The following is a 16,283-nucleotide window of genomic DNA, read 5'->3' on the forward strand; positions in this document are numbered from 1 at the left end:
CCACAGAGTTATCAGCTCTTGGGAGAGCTTCACATGCTGCCTCTCAGCACATCCTTTTCCCAGTTTCAGCTTGCTCTTTTCTGGTAACTCTACATCCATCCACAGAGGTGCCTGTAGAGCCTCTTCATAGAATGAGCTTCTGTGACATAACCTGCTCAGGAGTTGATACGTTGTTGGATTTGTTATTTTTTATAGCTTCCTCTCCTAACTAGGCTGGAAGTTGCTCGGGGACCTCCTCACTTTGCACAGTACAAATGCCCCTTCCTGCAGCGCCGCTGACTGCCGTAGCCGAGCAGGACATGTGGTTGTGAAACAGCTGGAACCTGTTGAAAAATCTGAGGCAGCAATTAACCTTGCTGTTAATTTCCAAAATCGATTTAGCACTTCTGCCTTGATGTGTTATGTTTGAGCTGTGCCCTGTTCCAAAGTTTCCAGAGTCTTTGGGTTTGGTTTCTGTTTTCTTTCCTTGTTTGGGAGATTAAGTTAACTCTTAGCTACTCTTTGCTGTCCAATTGGTGCTGTGGTTGGTGAGCTGAGTTCATTTACTGGTACCTGCTTGATGAGACCTGTGGGTTAAAGCTGCTATTTAACACACTCCCTTCTGTGGCTTAGAGTTAATCTTAGAATTCAGGAGATACTGCATGTTTCCAGTAGCTTGAGTCTCTCAGCTGCCATAGAGTTGAAAAGAAGTGCCTAAATTTGAGCCGTTACACTGATACGCCCAGCACTGTATAAATTCCACTATTATTAATGGCATTGAGATCTGAAATTTGGGAAGAAGGTGGAGGATTTGAAGATGTTCGTGCTTCCCTCCCTCCTTCCCCGGCACTTATTCCCAGTCGTGTAGAAAATGCTGTAGACGTGCTGAGCTGTGCACAGGCGTGGAAACAATAATGTCTTTGGCTAGATTAAATGCATGTGAGGTCATGAGAAAGAGGAGATGCTAAGCTGGAAATGCAGTCAGCAGAACCAGGTAATCTTCCTTGCTTTTTCAGTATTCCCCCCGTGAAATCTCAGAGCCAAAGACTGATGAGATAAGATCCTGTCTCTCTGTTATTAGGAAGTTATTTCAGAACATCTCCTTTCGATGGTTAGAAGCCGTCATTAATTTCCAACCTAAATGATCTGTTTGGGCAGCCGTTCTTTCATGTGATCAACCTTAATCCTTGAAGTTATACACTGGGGAGAGGAAAACTATTTAATTCTCTGTGCGTTCACATAGATCACCCTTCCTTTGACTAAGCTAAACCAGCCAACGTCTCTTGTGCTCTGACTCACAGCAGCCCGGCAGATCACAATCAGTTGGCTGCCCTGTGCTGCTCAGATGTTCTTGCCCAGACTCCATGGGACTGAGGCGCCGCAATCCATAGCCCGATACACAATTAGTGCTGCTTTACCTTAATATCCCGAGCTGTGGAGCGCAACGGGAGCTCAGCAGAGCTCTGCGTGCCGCTGAGCCGCTTCTGCGATGGCAGGAGTGACCACATCTCCCTGTCACCCACCCTGCTCTGGAGTCTTAGACCGTGGGCTCTCCCCTAACCCCGACCTCCGGTCCCATCTGCAGAATCTGAATCAGCACAAGGAAAAATCTGGCGTAGTAGTCAACGTCAGAGGTTTTTGCTCACTCGTGACATCAGGTGATGTGGTGCGCCCCGATCAATCAAAGCTTTGAGGTACGAGCTCAACTCGTTTACCTGAAGAAGAGGCAAAACCTTGTTGTGTTCTGGTACGCCCTAGGAGTAGAAGGCAGAAGGGCAGTTGGAGTTAATTTTTAGAAGCTTGTTTTGTTTATTAGTGATTTGTTTAAGAAAATGTTAGAGAAAAATCAAGAGAAAGTGTAGTATTATCCTTAAAGGAATTATTGGATCTGGTATGGCCGTTTGTGTAATTAAAAAATTGTAAAATTAGGGCAGTACACTTGCAAGAACTTCTAAGCTGAAATTTGTATATAGGAAAGCAACTTCTTACCAAATAGGAGATCCTAATTGGCTCTTTTAGTAAAATAAAAAAAAAATCTTAAAATTATGTTAGAAATACCAGTTTTATCTGATTTTGATAAGTCTTTTCCTCTTCTGAAACCATCTGAAAACTACCGTTCTTTATAAAAGATTTTAAAAGCCCACCTATATATATAAATATATATACATGCTAAGACTGGAAAATTAGGTTTTAAATACCTGGGGACTTGTGCAGTTGTTGGTGCCATGCTTAGTCTTTGTTCTGCCCCTCCACTCAGTCATCAACTCCATGACTCTGTAACTTGGTTTTGTAGAATTGTGTTTCATTTAGTGATAAGCCTCACAAGTCCTTAAAAACAAAATGTAATATTCATTTTATTTTTCTCTCTCCTTCTTCAGAATATTAAATGTTTTTCGTCACTGGGTAGAGCACCATTTTTATGATTTTGAAAGGGACCTGGAGTTACTCGAGAGACTGGAGACGTTTATTTCCAGCGTAAGAGGTACAGTAATCGGTGGTCCCATTGTGCTCCCACGTTTTGGTACAGCCTGCTGCTCTAATCCTGACAGGTTTCAGGCATGAGAATATCTTTACACACATGAGTAATTTTAATGCCTTTAATTGAGCTGTTTATGAGACTCTCCATTACATGAGCAAGCTGTTGCCTGGAGCCTAAACAGCTACCAAAAATTACTTCAAGCCGTATGACATTTACCTGAAGTGTATTTACTTCTGGACAGTAATGTTCATCCTTGCCTGACTCTATAACTCGGATTGTCAGGTTCCTCCTCATGTTGTAGAGAATTCCTTCTCTGTTGGGTACTGAAACGAGTTTTTTTCCATCTTATTCTTCTATTTGTTGAAAGTTCCAGCTGAAAATCATTGTCCTTTTAGGGGAGGATACTCGTTGGGTATCACTGCCTTGAGAGCAATCCCTTATGAACTAGCACATTTTTTGTGGAGGGCAGCAGCATCGGCGTGTCAGTTTTAATCATTAGCGTGGCAATTCCAGACTTCATTTTTCAGATCGCCAGACTGTGCGTTGCGCCATCTAATTCTAAGACAAACGTAGCAAATGGTAGTTTACCTTTTGCAGAGGTCTCCACGCTAACTAGCACTGACCAGAGAAGAATAATTCAGTTTTGCGTAGTCCCTTCAAAGCTGTTTGTCTTGAGCTGCTGAAGGTACTTCCCATCTTCCCGCTGTTTTGTGTACTGGAAATGTCAGACTGATGCTGTAAATGTAGATGTCTGTCATCTTTTTTGTTCTGCAGTGCACTAGTACAGCAGAGATCTCACCTGAAGCTTGTTGTTGTTTTTTAGTTCTTCTCCTCTAAATAGATGAAGCTCGTAGTCCAAGTGGATGTGGTTGCAGCTGAGGGGAAAAAGTAAAATACAGCGTATAGGTGGTCACTTTTTTCCACTGAAAACCACATCAGCAGACGTGGTTAAACACAAAAATTCATTCACATGTGTCTGTGTCTGCCAGTTGATACACGTGGAAGAACCCCTAAGAAAAAAGTCAGTAGGGAACTACAAACCTAACTGATCTGCATGCAGGAAGGCAGAACTTTGAGTTCATGCACAATTTTTTTTTGAGGGATGGGCTTCATTAAATTGTCAAAATTAATTTAAGATGAGATTAAAAAAGGGGCTTTTTTTAATGTTTCCTGGTTTTTCAGGAAAATCCATGAAGAAGTGGGTGGAATCAATTGCCAAAATCATCAAGAGAAAGAAAGCTCAGGCGAATGGCATTAGTCACAACATCACCTTTGAGAGCCCACCTCCCCCGATCGAGTGGCACATTTGGCGCGTTGGGCACAGTGAAACGCTGGACCTCATGACTCTGCACCCCATCGAAATCGCTCGACAGCTGACGCTTCTCGAGTCCGACCTTTATAGGTAGAGATTTGAACTCATGTGTCTTCTTTAAACTTACTTGAGCAAGAAAGAATGCTAGTTCCTAGAATCAGTCCACAGTTCTGTGCAGATAATCAGAGCTCTGGTACATCAGGGTCCTCAAAGAGGTGGGGTTTTTTTGCCTGGTACCGTAAATACTGCGCTGTTACCCGGCTCTGTTGTTACCCATGATAAATAGAGCTAGGTTTTGCTGAGCAGAAGTTCTTTAGTCTTAGAAAACTGAGAAGGTGAAGCGTCCTTTTGTGCTTCAGCGGCAGCGGGTTTTCTGTTGCAATAGGCCACTTTTCCAGCAGGTTGCTTCAAGTCCTTCAGCATTCTATTTGAAAAAAAAAATTAAAAATTGTAACTGCCTTTAAGATGCTTTCTTACTCTTTCAGGAGATAAACTTTCTCCTCTGTAATTTTCTTATCTGAAAATGCTTATTCAGAAATGCCAATTTCAATTAAGATAAGAGTATATTTCCTGATCTTTAGTCAAATACTTGTCAGAAAGTTATTTCAAGTAACTGTTTTGCAGCAGAGTAGATTGGATTGGATTTGCAAAATACCAAGTCATGATGAAGGGAAGAAACAGTCTTTTAAGGCAAATGCAGAACGTACAATTATTATTTGTATTGAGCGTCCTTCTGCATCTTGCTTTGTTGTTATCAGGGCAGTACAGCCTTCCGAACTCGTCGGTAGCGTGTGGACTAAAGAAGATAAGGAAATGAACTCCCCAAATCTACTGAAAATGATTCGTCATACTACAAATCTTACTCTCTGGTTTGAAAAGTAAGTATGAGTGTTGATATCACAGTGGCGTTAACCCCTACAGAAATCTGGAGAGGAACACTTCTCTGCCATTTGAATTTCATTGCCTTGAGTCTTAGGCTGGCTGTAGTCATTTCAGGTTTTTTTCCACACACACACACTCCCTTTCCCTGCGGCTAGAGGATTTTCCTTCCCGCTTATGTCCGCTTGGGCACTGCTTATATTTCCAAAATGCCATGGTAGCTACTTATCCTGGATCCTGCTCGGTATTTGCTTGATTATTTTACAGGATATGCCAAAAAGCATTCTGGACTTGCCAACTTGAACATATGTAAGATGTTATTACATAAATTCCTACTTGAGATTCTTGAAAGAGAGCCAGAATGGGCATACTGGCTGTACCGTAGAGTTTTGGCTTGGAAAATTTTACTTTAGCTAGCAAAGTGTCAGGTTTTGTTTATCGGTGTTTTTCAAATTATGTCTTTTGATTAGGTGCATAGTGGAAACCGAGAACTTCGAAGAGCGTGTGGCTGTGCTGAGTAGGATTATAGAAATCCTGCAGGTTTTTCAAGATCTGAACAATTTCAACGGTGTTTTGGAGATCGTCAGTGCGATGAACTCCGTGTCAGTCTACAGACTAGATCACACATTCGAGGTAAGGTTGGGGCATCGCTCTTAGAAAAATAAGTGAATAATCAGAATCCAGACGTGTGCGTCTCAATTCTGACATGAAATCTATAGTCTCTGTATCACATTTGCTTTCATGGAAGAAAACAAGTGTGACATGTTCAAGAGAAATCGTATGAATTGGGCTGGATGTCTCAAAGGGTTTGTAATGGGCAGCGGAGTTTTTCAGCAGATGTTTTCTCTTGAATATTCAGCCCAAAACGGGGGAATGCTGTGACCATTCATTCGCCTGTTGTTTGTTCCTCTGTCTGAAATGAACCTGTTGCTTCAATCCAGCATTTTATGATAAGGAAAGAGGAGGATCCCAGGGCTGAGAACCCTGGACTGCAGAATATTTGAACAGCAGCATATCCTACCCACATAACAAAGTGTCAGGAGAGAAGGGCACGGGGAGGGGATAGCTAAAACATAGAATTCAGTTATCAAAAGAGCTTCTCTTGGATGAATGAGTTGGAGAATTCAGACTGTCAGGGGCAGAAACAAATACCTGCTCAAAGAGTTTAGGTGGACGGTGGAAAGAGAGGCTGCTGCACAAGTAGTGACTCCAGTTTTTGCTTGCGAAGGAGAAGAGCTGCGTAGGATTCGGCAGGAAAGCCTCCCTTGATTAAAATAGAAAAAGAAGCGGGGATAAAATGTTTTGAGCTCTCTGTGTCTTTGAAAGGCATTACAAGGCCTTTAAGTTAAATTCAAAACCAAGTGTTTCATTTGTATTATATTTAAAGACCAGGATTATGTTTGTAGGCTTGATTGGCGTAATGTCATTGGCCTCGTGGTTCACATCACTAAATTGTTGGACTGATAATGCTGTAGTCGCGAGCATACCATTTCCAAAAGAAGTTCTTTGAAATCTGAATTTCAGCTCCTAAGTTTTGCTAAGAGTGCTAGGGAACTGCCTTCCTTTTGCTAACCACGCTGTTGAGAAGATCTGCATCCGTTTTTTATTTCTTTTTTTTTTTCCTTGACAACTTAGGCGCTACAGGAACGAAAAAAAAGAGTTTTGGATGAAGCAGTAGAATTAAGTCAAGATCATTTTAAAAAATACCTGGCTAAGCTCAAGTCAATCAATCCACCTTGTGTGCCTTTCTTTGGTAAGTCACACTGGGGCAGGCTGCAGGTGTGTTAATATTGCTTGAAGTGTTCAGGGCTGTGTTTAGCTTTGACCTTTTTTTAAATATAATACTTGATTGTCTTCCTAGCTTTGTAATGGTTTTAGGCTTAGTGTCTTTTATATAAGTTTGGTTTTTTCTATTTTAGTATAGTGGTGTTATATCAATATGAAATTATCTGACTTGATTTAACGGGGCCTCCATATGGGTGAGCTGATTACGTGATGACCCAAAGATGTTTTTCTCTAAACTTTGTGTTAAGGAGAGAAAACATCTTATGGAAATAATATATTGTTGTGTGTAAAATGCCGACTTGTTTTGGTTTTGTCAGCTAATAAACTGTTGAAGCATTAGAAGGAATGTTCTACCTATGTTCAGACTGCTTCATCATTCACTAGAAAGAACAGATTTATTTCTTGGAATGAAAATGAACTTGAAAAAAGCACTTCTCTCTTTATCAGGAATATACTTAACAAATATTTTGAAGACAGAAGAAGGGAATCCTGACTTTCTCAAAAGACAAGGGAAAGAATTAATTAACTTCAGTAAGAGGAGAAAAGTGGCAGAAATCACGGGAGAAATTCAGCAGTATCAAAACCAGCCTTACTGTTTACGGATAGAGCCAGAAATTCGGGTAAGCAAACATTAAATATCTGGTTTGTGGATAGCAGAGGGGCAAAAACTGTGCACGGCAGAAAGTGGACAAATAATCTTCTGGTACTTGTAGTACGTGAAGAACTAAGTGGTCAATAATAGAGCTGTTGCAAATGTTACTCGCGTTGTGTGTTTAATTGCTGCAGTAGTCAAAAACATGAGCAAACAATTTACAGGTGACTTAATTTACCCTGCCTTGTTATTTGGCGCAAGGTCGTTCTCTCACGTCAGAAAACTTATCATGAACTTGTTTCTTGCATTGGATGGTTTTATATTTATTTCAGGGACGTTTGACTTTGTTTTTCCTGGAGATAAGCTTCACAGCAGCGAGAAGCTAGATTTTTTTTTTTGATGGGTAAATTATGAGCATTTCATTAAAATTCTGTGAATATGCTTCTTTTTAAAATGTTATTGATGCTTTTTTCATTTAGAAATTCTTTGAAAATCTCAATCCGATGGGGAAGATACCAGAAAAAGAATTTACAGATTATCTGTTCAACAAGTCGTTAGAAATTGAACCTCGGAACTGCAAGCAACCACCACGATTTGTAAGTCTTGTCCTGAAAATTGATCAGCTAAAATCCACTAGCTGCTATGAAGAAAGTACATAATTAGGTCAATAAGCCATAGATAATGAGAATTCTGTACCATGAGGTGATTTTCCAGCAAAATTTGATTTAAAAATACTTTCATTTCAGATGTTTGTCACTACTAAAACATACTACCTTTGGCTTATTTTAGAATTCTCTTCTTTTTTTCCCCCAAAGCTTAAAATCTTACTGTTTAAATTTGGATTTCTTACTACATAGTCATTTGATAGAATGTGTCGTAACATTTCTCATTTCACAGTATCAAGAAACCTAACAATATTAATATTAATTGAAATGTGGGTTTTATACATAATTAATATGTTAACTTTTTCTTTCAGTAGAAGTTAATTTCTTTTTTTCTAAGTATTTTGCCTTGTTGAAAAAATTAAAGAACTGATAAAGGGTGCAGCCATCTTGCTGAACAAAATATACTTCAAATTCAAAGTAGCAGCAATTTTGCATTTTTTTAAAAACAGCTGCTGGAGCCCAGGGTTCTTTTTTTAAGCAGAAAGATTGCTTTCTTGGGTTTTATACGTTGTAATTGTACTTCTGAGCAGCCGGAGACATCTCTGATTTTTGGGAAAGCTCCAGATGATCTTAGCAATCTCCTGTTAGAGGAATGAATAAAATGGTACCACCAATACGGCAAGAAAACGGCAAAAATTACTGTTGCAAAAATGCTGCTTACAGTGATTTCTCTAAAATGTTTCCTAAACATAGCTGTTCGTGCTGCCAGCCACAGTCGACTGGGCATGAATTCTTTGCGGTTCACAATTTCTAAATGAAACACCCGTATTGGAGTTCCGGGCAAGTCCAGCTCAGGGCGCTGCGGTGGGGTGGAGTCACGCGTACCACCGTGGGACGGGGCCCCAACTCCTCTTCAAAGACCTGCTTTTGATTTGCACCGTGTTACACCCGAGTCTGATGGGGCGTGTTCCATTCACACGCGTGACGTGTGTGTAAGAATTCTGTCCTAAGCCAGAGGACGTAGACAACGTGCATCCAAGTGTGTCCTTGATCTCGGATGCGCGTAGGGACCCGGTGACCTTCTGTGAGAGCTCAAAGCACGTCTTACGGTGCCGTTACAAGGCTTCTGCCGGCCTAAGGGGCACTTGGAATAAGTTCCTCTCCCAAGGTTGTGAGTTACTTTTGCCTGGGTTTTGTCCTGATGGGCACACGTCTAAAACCTGACTCCGCATTCTTCATAGCTCTGGAAGAAAAAAACATGAAAAATTACTAAGCTGGGAACAAAGATGTATTAAACTGCATCCGTAACTTTTCGGTAAATGCCACCTGTATACATAACAACAGACAGTAGCTCAGGTCAGTTGTAGAAAGGCTGTACTGCTGTTTAAGGTCTGTTTGATAAGTACTTTTAAAAATGTCACGTAGAGGCTTGGTGATTTTGCTGTCTGAAATGTTAGTGATACTTATCAGCTTTAGTTCCTGCATGACCTACTCTGGGTGATCCTGCTCTGGCAGGGGGCTGGACTGGATGGTCTTTTGAGGTCCCTTCCAACCCTGAACATTCTGTGATACTTTCTCCAGCCTAGAAAAACAACGTACCCCCTGAAATCTCCTGGAATAAGACCCAACACCGGCAGACACGGCTCCACCTCTGGCACCTTGAGGAGTCATCCGTTGCCGCTCGAGAAGGAACCAAGTAAGATAAGTTTCAGTAGAATCACCGAGGCAGAGCATGAATCGGCAGTGTCGGCACCAACTTCTCCAAACACACCGTCTACGCCGCCGGTGTCTGCTTCTTCGGAGTTCAGTGTGTTTTTAGACATCGATCTCAACAGTTCTTATGGTAAACGTGCAACATGTTTTAAGAATTGTCATCACTGTCCCATCAGGTTTCCAAAACTGGTGTGTACGCCAGCCTTTTTAGACAAAAAGTTGCAAAATTTAGTTGAGGGCTACAAAATTCTTGTGTTGGAGGTTTCTTAGTTCAACTGCTCTGATAATACTCCCAGGCTTTGCTTGTAGCTGTGAGCAGCTTAGTCGGTCTCCAAAGCAACGCGTGACAGGTCTTGGCTCCGCTCTGAAGAAGCTGCAGGCTTGGCGGGTGGGTTAAACCAGGTGGGGGAGCAAAAGTGACACAAAACTTTTTTATGGCAAATGCTGAGGATGATCAGGGTGCAGGGGAAGCGAACGATGATGTGGTGGTGTCAGAATAATGACGCTGAATTCCCAATAGAAAATCTCTAGTTCAGAATATTTTACACAGGAAAGCTGAATTTGTGTTAGAAGGAGATAAACTCGGAGATTATGGTGATCTCTGAGGTCGTTCACAAGGATCCGTTATGTGCTGTAGTGCGATGGTTCTGTCTGGAAAGTCTTTAATTGATTTTTTTCATTTAACAGGAAGCAATAGCATCTTCGCTCCTGTCAGTTTGCCGCAGTCGAGTGAGTACCGTGATTCCGTTAAATGTTCTGTTTAACTCCGCTTTTCCTGGTTTCAGGAGAGCTGAATGGGAATTAAAATCTGAACTCCAGAATGAAAACGGTGGGCTGCCTCCGTTAGGGTTTTGAGGGGCAGTTTTTTACATGGTTTAGATCAAATGTGTAGTGAAGAATGTGAAGTCTAAACACTTTCTGGTTTGGGCTTGGTTTGGTTTTTTTTCCCCACAGGCTCTAACATGGTTTCGCTTCTATTTTGAATGCCCTCGATGATTATTTGAGTAAAGCAACTTGATAATTTCATATTACCACTTACGCAAATAATTGTTCTGTTGCTGGGAAAGGAGAGGTACTTTTTGTACCACAGCCGTGAGGGGTATCCGTATTCATCTGTGTTTTCAGCTTCCCTTTTTATTCCCTTATTACACAGGCACATACACTTTTTCATAATATGATTAAAATTTCCAGCTGGAGAGCACAGCTGCCTACTGTACTGATACCGAGCTCTGCGCACTTCTAAGGGATAAAAGTCACAAATACAGATTGGGGAGTTGCTTCGTTTCTTGCCTTTGAGGATTTTTTTCCCTTCTCTAAAAAGAAAGGACTACAAGTGTCCAAAAATACTTAAAGTGTTAAAATCTGTTCAATTCTATGTATAATTCTCCTGCTTTAGAAGTGTTGCAAGCCTCTTAATGAAGCCTCTACATTTCCAAATTTGACATACTTGGTACATGTGGTTGAAAGAACAAACCTTCCACTCCAAAGTGTAAGCGCTGTGGTAAAGAGGGGGTAAATTCTGCAAGCGAGAGAGGATTGCAACGAAAGTTGTTCGAGTGCTCACTAGGAGTTCACTTTATTTTTCTGTCCTTTCGCGTTGCCTGCTAGCTCCTGATGCGTATCTTTGTTCCTGAAAATAGGAGACCACTTTGGGAGGCGCGTTATCTGATTAAAGAAAAGAATGAGAATTTTGTACGACCGAAGTTAATGGTTCACGTTGCTGTCGAGCACAAAGATCTGTTTATTTGATTTGCTTCTAAGTTTGGCTTAATATTCTAGCATGTGTTCCTCAGATATTGCGCAAGCAGTAAAATATCTGCTTTTCTCTCTCCAGAGACTTTCTTCAGCTCGTGGGGTAGCTTTCCTAAACTAAGCGATGAGCCTCAAAACCCTCCTCCCCTTCCTCCCCGCAAAAAGATGGATCAGGATGCTTCTAATGCTAAGGTATCTGTCTTACATTGAATAACTTTGATAAAAAAATGGGGAAGATCTAGAATCATAGAACAGTAAAAGCATTTAGGTTCGAAAAAGGCCTTTAAGATCATCCAGTCCAAGGATCTAGCCAGCCAGGACTTTGTTAGCCTAAAAGATTTTCAAATGCAGTGCTCCTGTTGCCCTTTTTAAGTTTCAGGTTCCCAGCATCCAAACTCTACTAGCTACTTTAGGAGCGTAGTGGTCATACGGCGATCATAGGTATGGCCAGGCCAGCACCATATTTCTGCCAGCACCAGCAGAAGTCTTGAGAACTCTGCATCTGTCAGAATCACAGAATTGTCGAGGCTGGCAAAGCCCTCTGAGATCATCAAGCCCAGCCCACGACCCAACACCCCCACATGGGCAGACCAGGGCATCCCCCTGCCCTGGGCAGAGCATCCCAGTTCCGGGAGGAAGGCCTGCCTGAGACCCAACCTGAACCTCCCCTGAGGCAGTTTCAGGCCGGGCCCTCTCATCCTGTCACTGGGTGCCTGGGAGAAGAGCCCGACCCCCCTGACTGCACCCTCCCTGCAGGGAGTTGTAGAGATACACTCTTCATCTAAACATCTGCATTTTACAATGTCATCTTCTCTGTAACATTGTAGGGAAGTCTGAAGGATGACGATCCTCCAGCAATTCCACCTCGGCAGCCGCCGCCTCCAAAGATACAGCCCCGTGCTCCTGCTTACACCAACCCCTTTGACCAGCCGCTGCACAGCCCTCCTCCTCCACCCCCCCGGGACCCTCTTCCCGAGACTCCACCACCAGTACCGCTCCGGCCTCCTGAACACTTCATCAACTGCCCCCTAAACCTCCAGCCGCCGCCGGTGGGACGCTTACACCGAGATCCCGACCGGTTCCGGGAGGCCAGCACCGGCCCCAGCTCTCCCGGCACTCCTCCCAGCACGCCCTCTCCCCGGGTGCTGCGCCGCTGCTGCGTCGTCGGCGCCGGTCCCAACAACCTGGTTCACCCTCCTGCACCCCCTGTCCCACCTCGCCACAATTCGAGCCCTCAGTTACCAAAACTGCCACCAAAGACTTACAAAAGGGAGCTCTCCCACCCTCCTTTGCACAGACTGTCTTTGCTAGAAAATGCAGAAACTCCTCAATGACCTTAGCCATAGTAGTCATTGACACTGGAATAGTATTTGTAAAGTTCCTTTGGTTTTGGTTTTGTTTTTTTTTTATTTATTCAAAAAAAGGCAGTGTATTTTACTACTTCAACAAATTACGCTCTTAAAGTGCTGCTGATCAAAAAAAAAGAACAAAAAACCCCCCAAACCACAATGTTTAAATTGGAAAAATAAGACTACACACACCCTAGCCTGCGTCTGCCTCAGGTGATCAGCAGCGTTGCCTTGTTTCATGTCCTCAGTGCTGACAGTTATGCCAGTATACAAAATAGATCTTTTGCACTGTAAAATACACTAAATGAATTTAAACTGACATCATTTAATTGCACTGAGCCAAAAAAAAAAAAGAAAAAAGGTGCATCTGTGGATTTTTTTTCAAATTTGAGCACTAGTGGCCTTTTTATTAAAAAAGAGAAAAAAAGAAGAAAGAACACTGGGATGATTACGCAACACGAGGATGTTCAGTGTTACTGATTTTTAAACCTCTGGCCACTTGCCTTCTAACTTCGTGTCAGCTTGGAGGTTTGTGAGTGACAGCTACTGTTTTCGGAATATTTTAATGCCATGTCTTAACTCCGTTGATTTGCTGCTGAAAACAAAAAAAAAAAAAAAAAGAAAAATAGGTTGAAATCTAAATACCAAAATGCTTGGTTGGTCTTGATTCTTCTAGAAACGATGAATGAGAACTGCCTGTCCCAGGCGTGGGGAAGGATCCCCAGTACTTAGCATGCATCTTGGTCAGATGTGCCTTTTCCTTTTGGTAGGTGAAGATGTCTTAAGCTAAAGAGTTGTCTACTGTTCTGGAGAACAAAGCTATGCGCCGTGTATGTACAATTGTTTATATTGTATATTTACAGATAATGCTAATAACCTGTATAAATTTAAGTGACTCGAGGCCTATAATACAGTCTGCTACTCCTGCAATCTTCCACGGTCAGAAGGGTTTCCTCTGGCTTAGGAACAGTCTTGCCTTCCAAACCTAATAACTTTCTTTAGATCTCACTTAACTTAATCGTGAATCCGTTTTGGAAATTGGTAGCATTTAAACCAGCAAACACTTAAAGCTTTATTAAACTTTTTAAACTGATAAGCGAATGGAACTTTTATTTGCCAGTTGAACTACGTGTTGGAACTGGTGTGAGAGTGAGTCTGTTTTACTGGTAGTACTGTAGCAGCATTTATAACGTGGTCAGAAGCCACATTTTATTTACTGGTCTGTGGCCTTTTACTGTGCTTTGTATCAGAGTTCTTAACAAGATTAATAAATCACTCCAGTCTTAATTTTTAAGAGCTTGAGCGGTGCGTGTTACTTCTAAGGACAAGGTTGGGAACTGGGAGTGCAAGCAATGAATGTTGCCTTGATTATGGTTTTTTTTCCTCTGTGGCAAAAATGCAGTTGGTAACTTTTCTGTAAGTTTGTGAAGAACTCTTGTGTTGGTATCTGCTGGTAAAATTCTGCTCGGTGAAGCACTCGCCGAATGCTCTCTATGTAGAAAAGGCAGGCTGTCAAGTTTCACCTTGACCTGCAGAAGAAGCTGAACAAGTGAAATTCTTTAGCTAGTTCTTTGTGTTAAAGATGAGTAATACTTTTTCAGACTTCTACATTTTGTGTGTTGTTGAAGGGAGAAAAAAATCCTCTCGCGAGTTTTAGAATACGAAGGTGTCAGCTTTATGCTTTCTTGTACAAGTGCTTAGACCTGAAGCATTTTCAATATTTCATTCTAAAATACAGCTTTTTATTTGGACTCAGCAAAGCCTTTACCAGATCATTTTAAGTTGAGCATCTGGTGATTAATAAGGGCTTTGATACATATCGAAGTACTTCCCTCCATCAAAGAGCTGTATGAGATTGTGGTTTGTGATGGACTTGGAAGAGAGTTTAAACCTGGAAACAGGAGTGTACAAGTATTAGAATTAACCTCGAAATAATGCTGCGCCAGGGGTGCCATGCTCAGAACAGCCCTTTTTAGGTGCCAACTTTGAAATTTGATGTTGTAAAAATACCCAGGGGCTTGTGAAACACTTTCTTCTTTTAAACCTGAATGTGAAAGAGCAAATTTGAGCAGTTCTAAATCCAGCACTTGAAGCCAGAGAACAAGAAACATGTAATTTTCAGTGGGGCCCGGAATGGTTTGATGAGGAGAAACAGTGATGCGGTTCAAATCTCAAGCCTTGCTCGTCGTTCTCCGCCAGATTAACGTGGACAGAGGCAGGCAGGCATTCCCGCTACTACCTGGGGATATCAAGCTGTGCCTGGTGGTGCTCCGAACTGGATACGGAAAATGATCCTGCCTTTTTTGTTTGCTTTCTTCTTTTCACAGGCTGGGCTTAAAGCATCACCACTCACAACTGATGAATAGCATTGCTGGGGCAGTAAAGCTCCAGGAGGATAAGGAGAGCAAGAACTTCTTACATGAGGTTTCCCAATGGAGGCAATAATGGGAAAACACAAGATGTTTCTGCTAGAAAGCAGCAGCTAAACAATGTTTCCAGCAGCGCTTCCCACAAGTGAAACGCGACTCTTACCTTTACCAAGCCAGTTCTGGAGTTAACCTAAAGTACATAAATCACGGTGTCATTCAGAAAAGGGGCCTCACTTATGGATAACTTGCCGCACAATTAAACCGCCCTCCAAGCATACTAGGAGCTGGAAAATACACAAAAACAACCGCTCGGAGTGTCAGTGGCATGAAGTATGGCAACACGCGTTCCCAAAAAAACTGCTTGCCATGGAAGTAGTCGAAGGCAATCGGGTTCCCACCGCTGTGGTTTGAGGGAATGCCAAGATAGTGATAAATTAACATTTCAGTTACTTCATAATTAGAGGGATAGATAAAAAGAGACAAAAAAAAATGCTAGAGGGGGAAAATGTGAAATTGCTGGGTTTGAAGTTGGCTTGTGTGGGAAAAGGCAGTTCCCTCGAAAAAATGCAGAAAAGCAGAGGGAATATGAAGGCAGTTAGTAGCAAAAGAAACATCTTACTGTTTGCTTGCAATGATCCTGCTTTGAGTTACTGAGTTGTAACATGTTCTGGCTCCAGAGCAGGGGGATAAGTTTCTCAGGTGCTATGGCATCGCTATAGCAGATCAAAACGAAGAAGGGACAAAAGGAATCATCTTCTGTTTCTTTTTTTTCCCCACAGTTTTATTCCAATATTCAGAAATACTCCACAACTCTGAATTATACCATTTGGAATCCCTAGCAAATGTGGCAGCTCCTCCCTGGGGAGGGGAAGGAGAAATGCTAAGAAATAAAGTAATAAAAATTTCCATAGCCAAGGAAAAAACAAAAGCCTTTGCACTTAAAAATGTTGATGCGCAGCCAAGTCATCCTGAGCGGGTTTTTTAAAACTTTTTTTTACGTGTAAGTGTTGGATGAGGGTCTCTGCCACCAGTGACTTCTTGCAGTCCTCTGGCTTGAGGGCGGCTGCACCGATGGAATTCTGAAGTAGATTTTTGAATCGCCGTGTGGTCGCTTTCAGCCAGTTCGCACACGGAAAGTTTTATTCGGGGCTGGTGTTTAATGTCTACATCAGCATGGTCTTGGCTTAACAAGACAGATGAGCTCCTGCCTGGAGGTTTCTCACCTCTGAGGGCAGACTGGAACCCCGGGTACGAGCACAAGCTGCGAGGGCTGGGGCTGGAGGAGGGAGACCTTAGAGCAGCCTCTTCCACTGCTCGAATGGCGCTACAGGAGGGGTGGGGAAGGACTGTTTGTAAGGGCGTGTGATGACAGGACAAGGGACAGTGCTTTTAAACTAGAGCAGGGCAGATTTCGGTTAGCCAGGCGAAGTTTTCTGCTGTGAGGGGGGTGAGACCCTGGCACAGGTTGC

The 16,283-nt window shown here is 42.3% G+C and overlaps 1 protein-coding gene across 1 annotated transcript in view; it reads left to right on the forward strand.

The window, feature by feature from the left end:
* LOC104275361 (son of sevenless homolog 2-like) overlaps positions 1-12,580 on the forward strand; it is a 23,864-nt gene extending 11,284 nt beyond the window's left edge. Inside the window, 11 exon segments of the mRNA XM_009871292.1 lie at positions 2,358-2,461; positions 3,641-3,860; positions 4,529-4,648; positions 5,120-5,282; positions 6,285-6,402; positions 6,882-7,054; positions 7,506-7,622; positions 9,213-9,474; positions 10,032-10,073; positions 11,179-11,288; positions 11,924-12,580. Of these exon segments, the coding sequence (XP_009869594.1) occupies positions 2,358-2,461; positions 3,641-3,860; positions 4,529-4,648; positions 5,120-5,282; positions 6,285-6,402; positions 6,882-7,054; positions 7,506-7,622; positions 9,213-9,474; positions 10,032-10,073; positions 11,179-11,288; positions 11,924-12,430 (1,936 nt within the window). The 3' untranslated portion in view covers positions 12,431-12,580.
* Positions 12,581-16,283: the final 3,703 nt, after the last annotated feature.

This window comes from Apaloderma vittatum, unplaced genomic scaffold (genome assembly GCF_000703405.1).
Source record: "Apaloderma vittatum isolate BGI_N311 unplaced genomic scaffold, ASM70340v1 scaffold8876, whole genome shotgun sequence".
Taxonomy (NCBI): Eukaryota; Metazoa; Chordata; class Aves; order Trogoniformes; family Trogonidae; genus Apaloderma; species Apaloderma vittatum.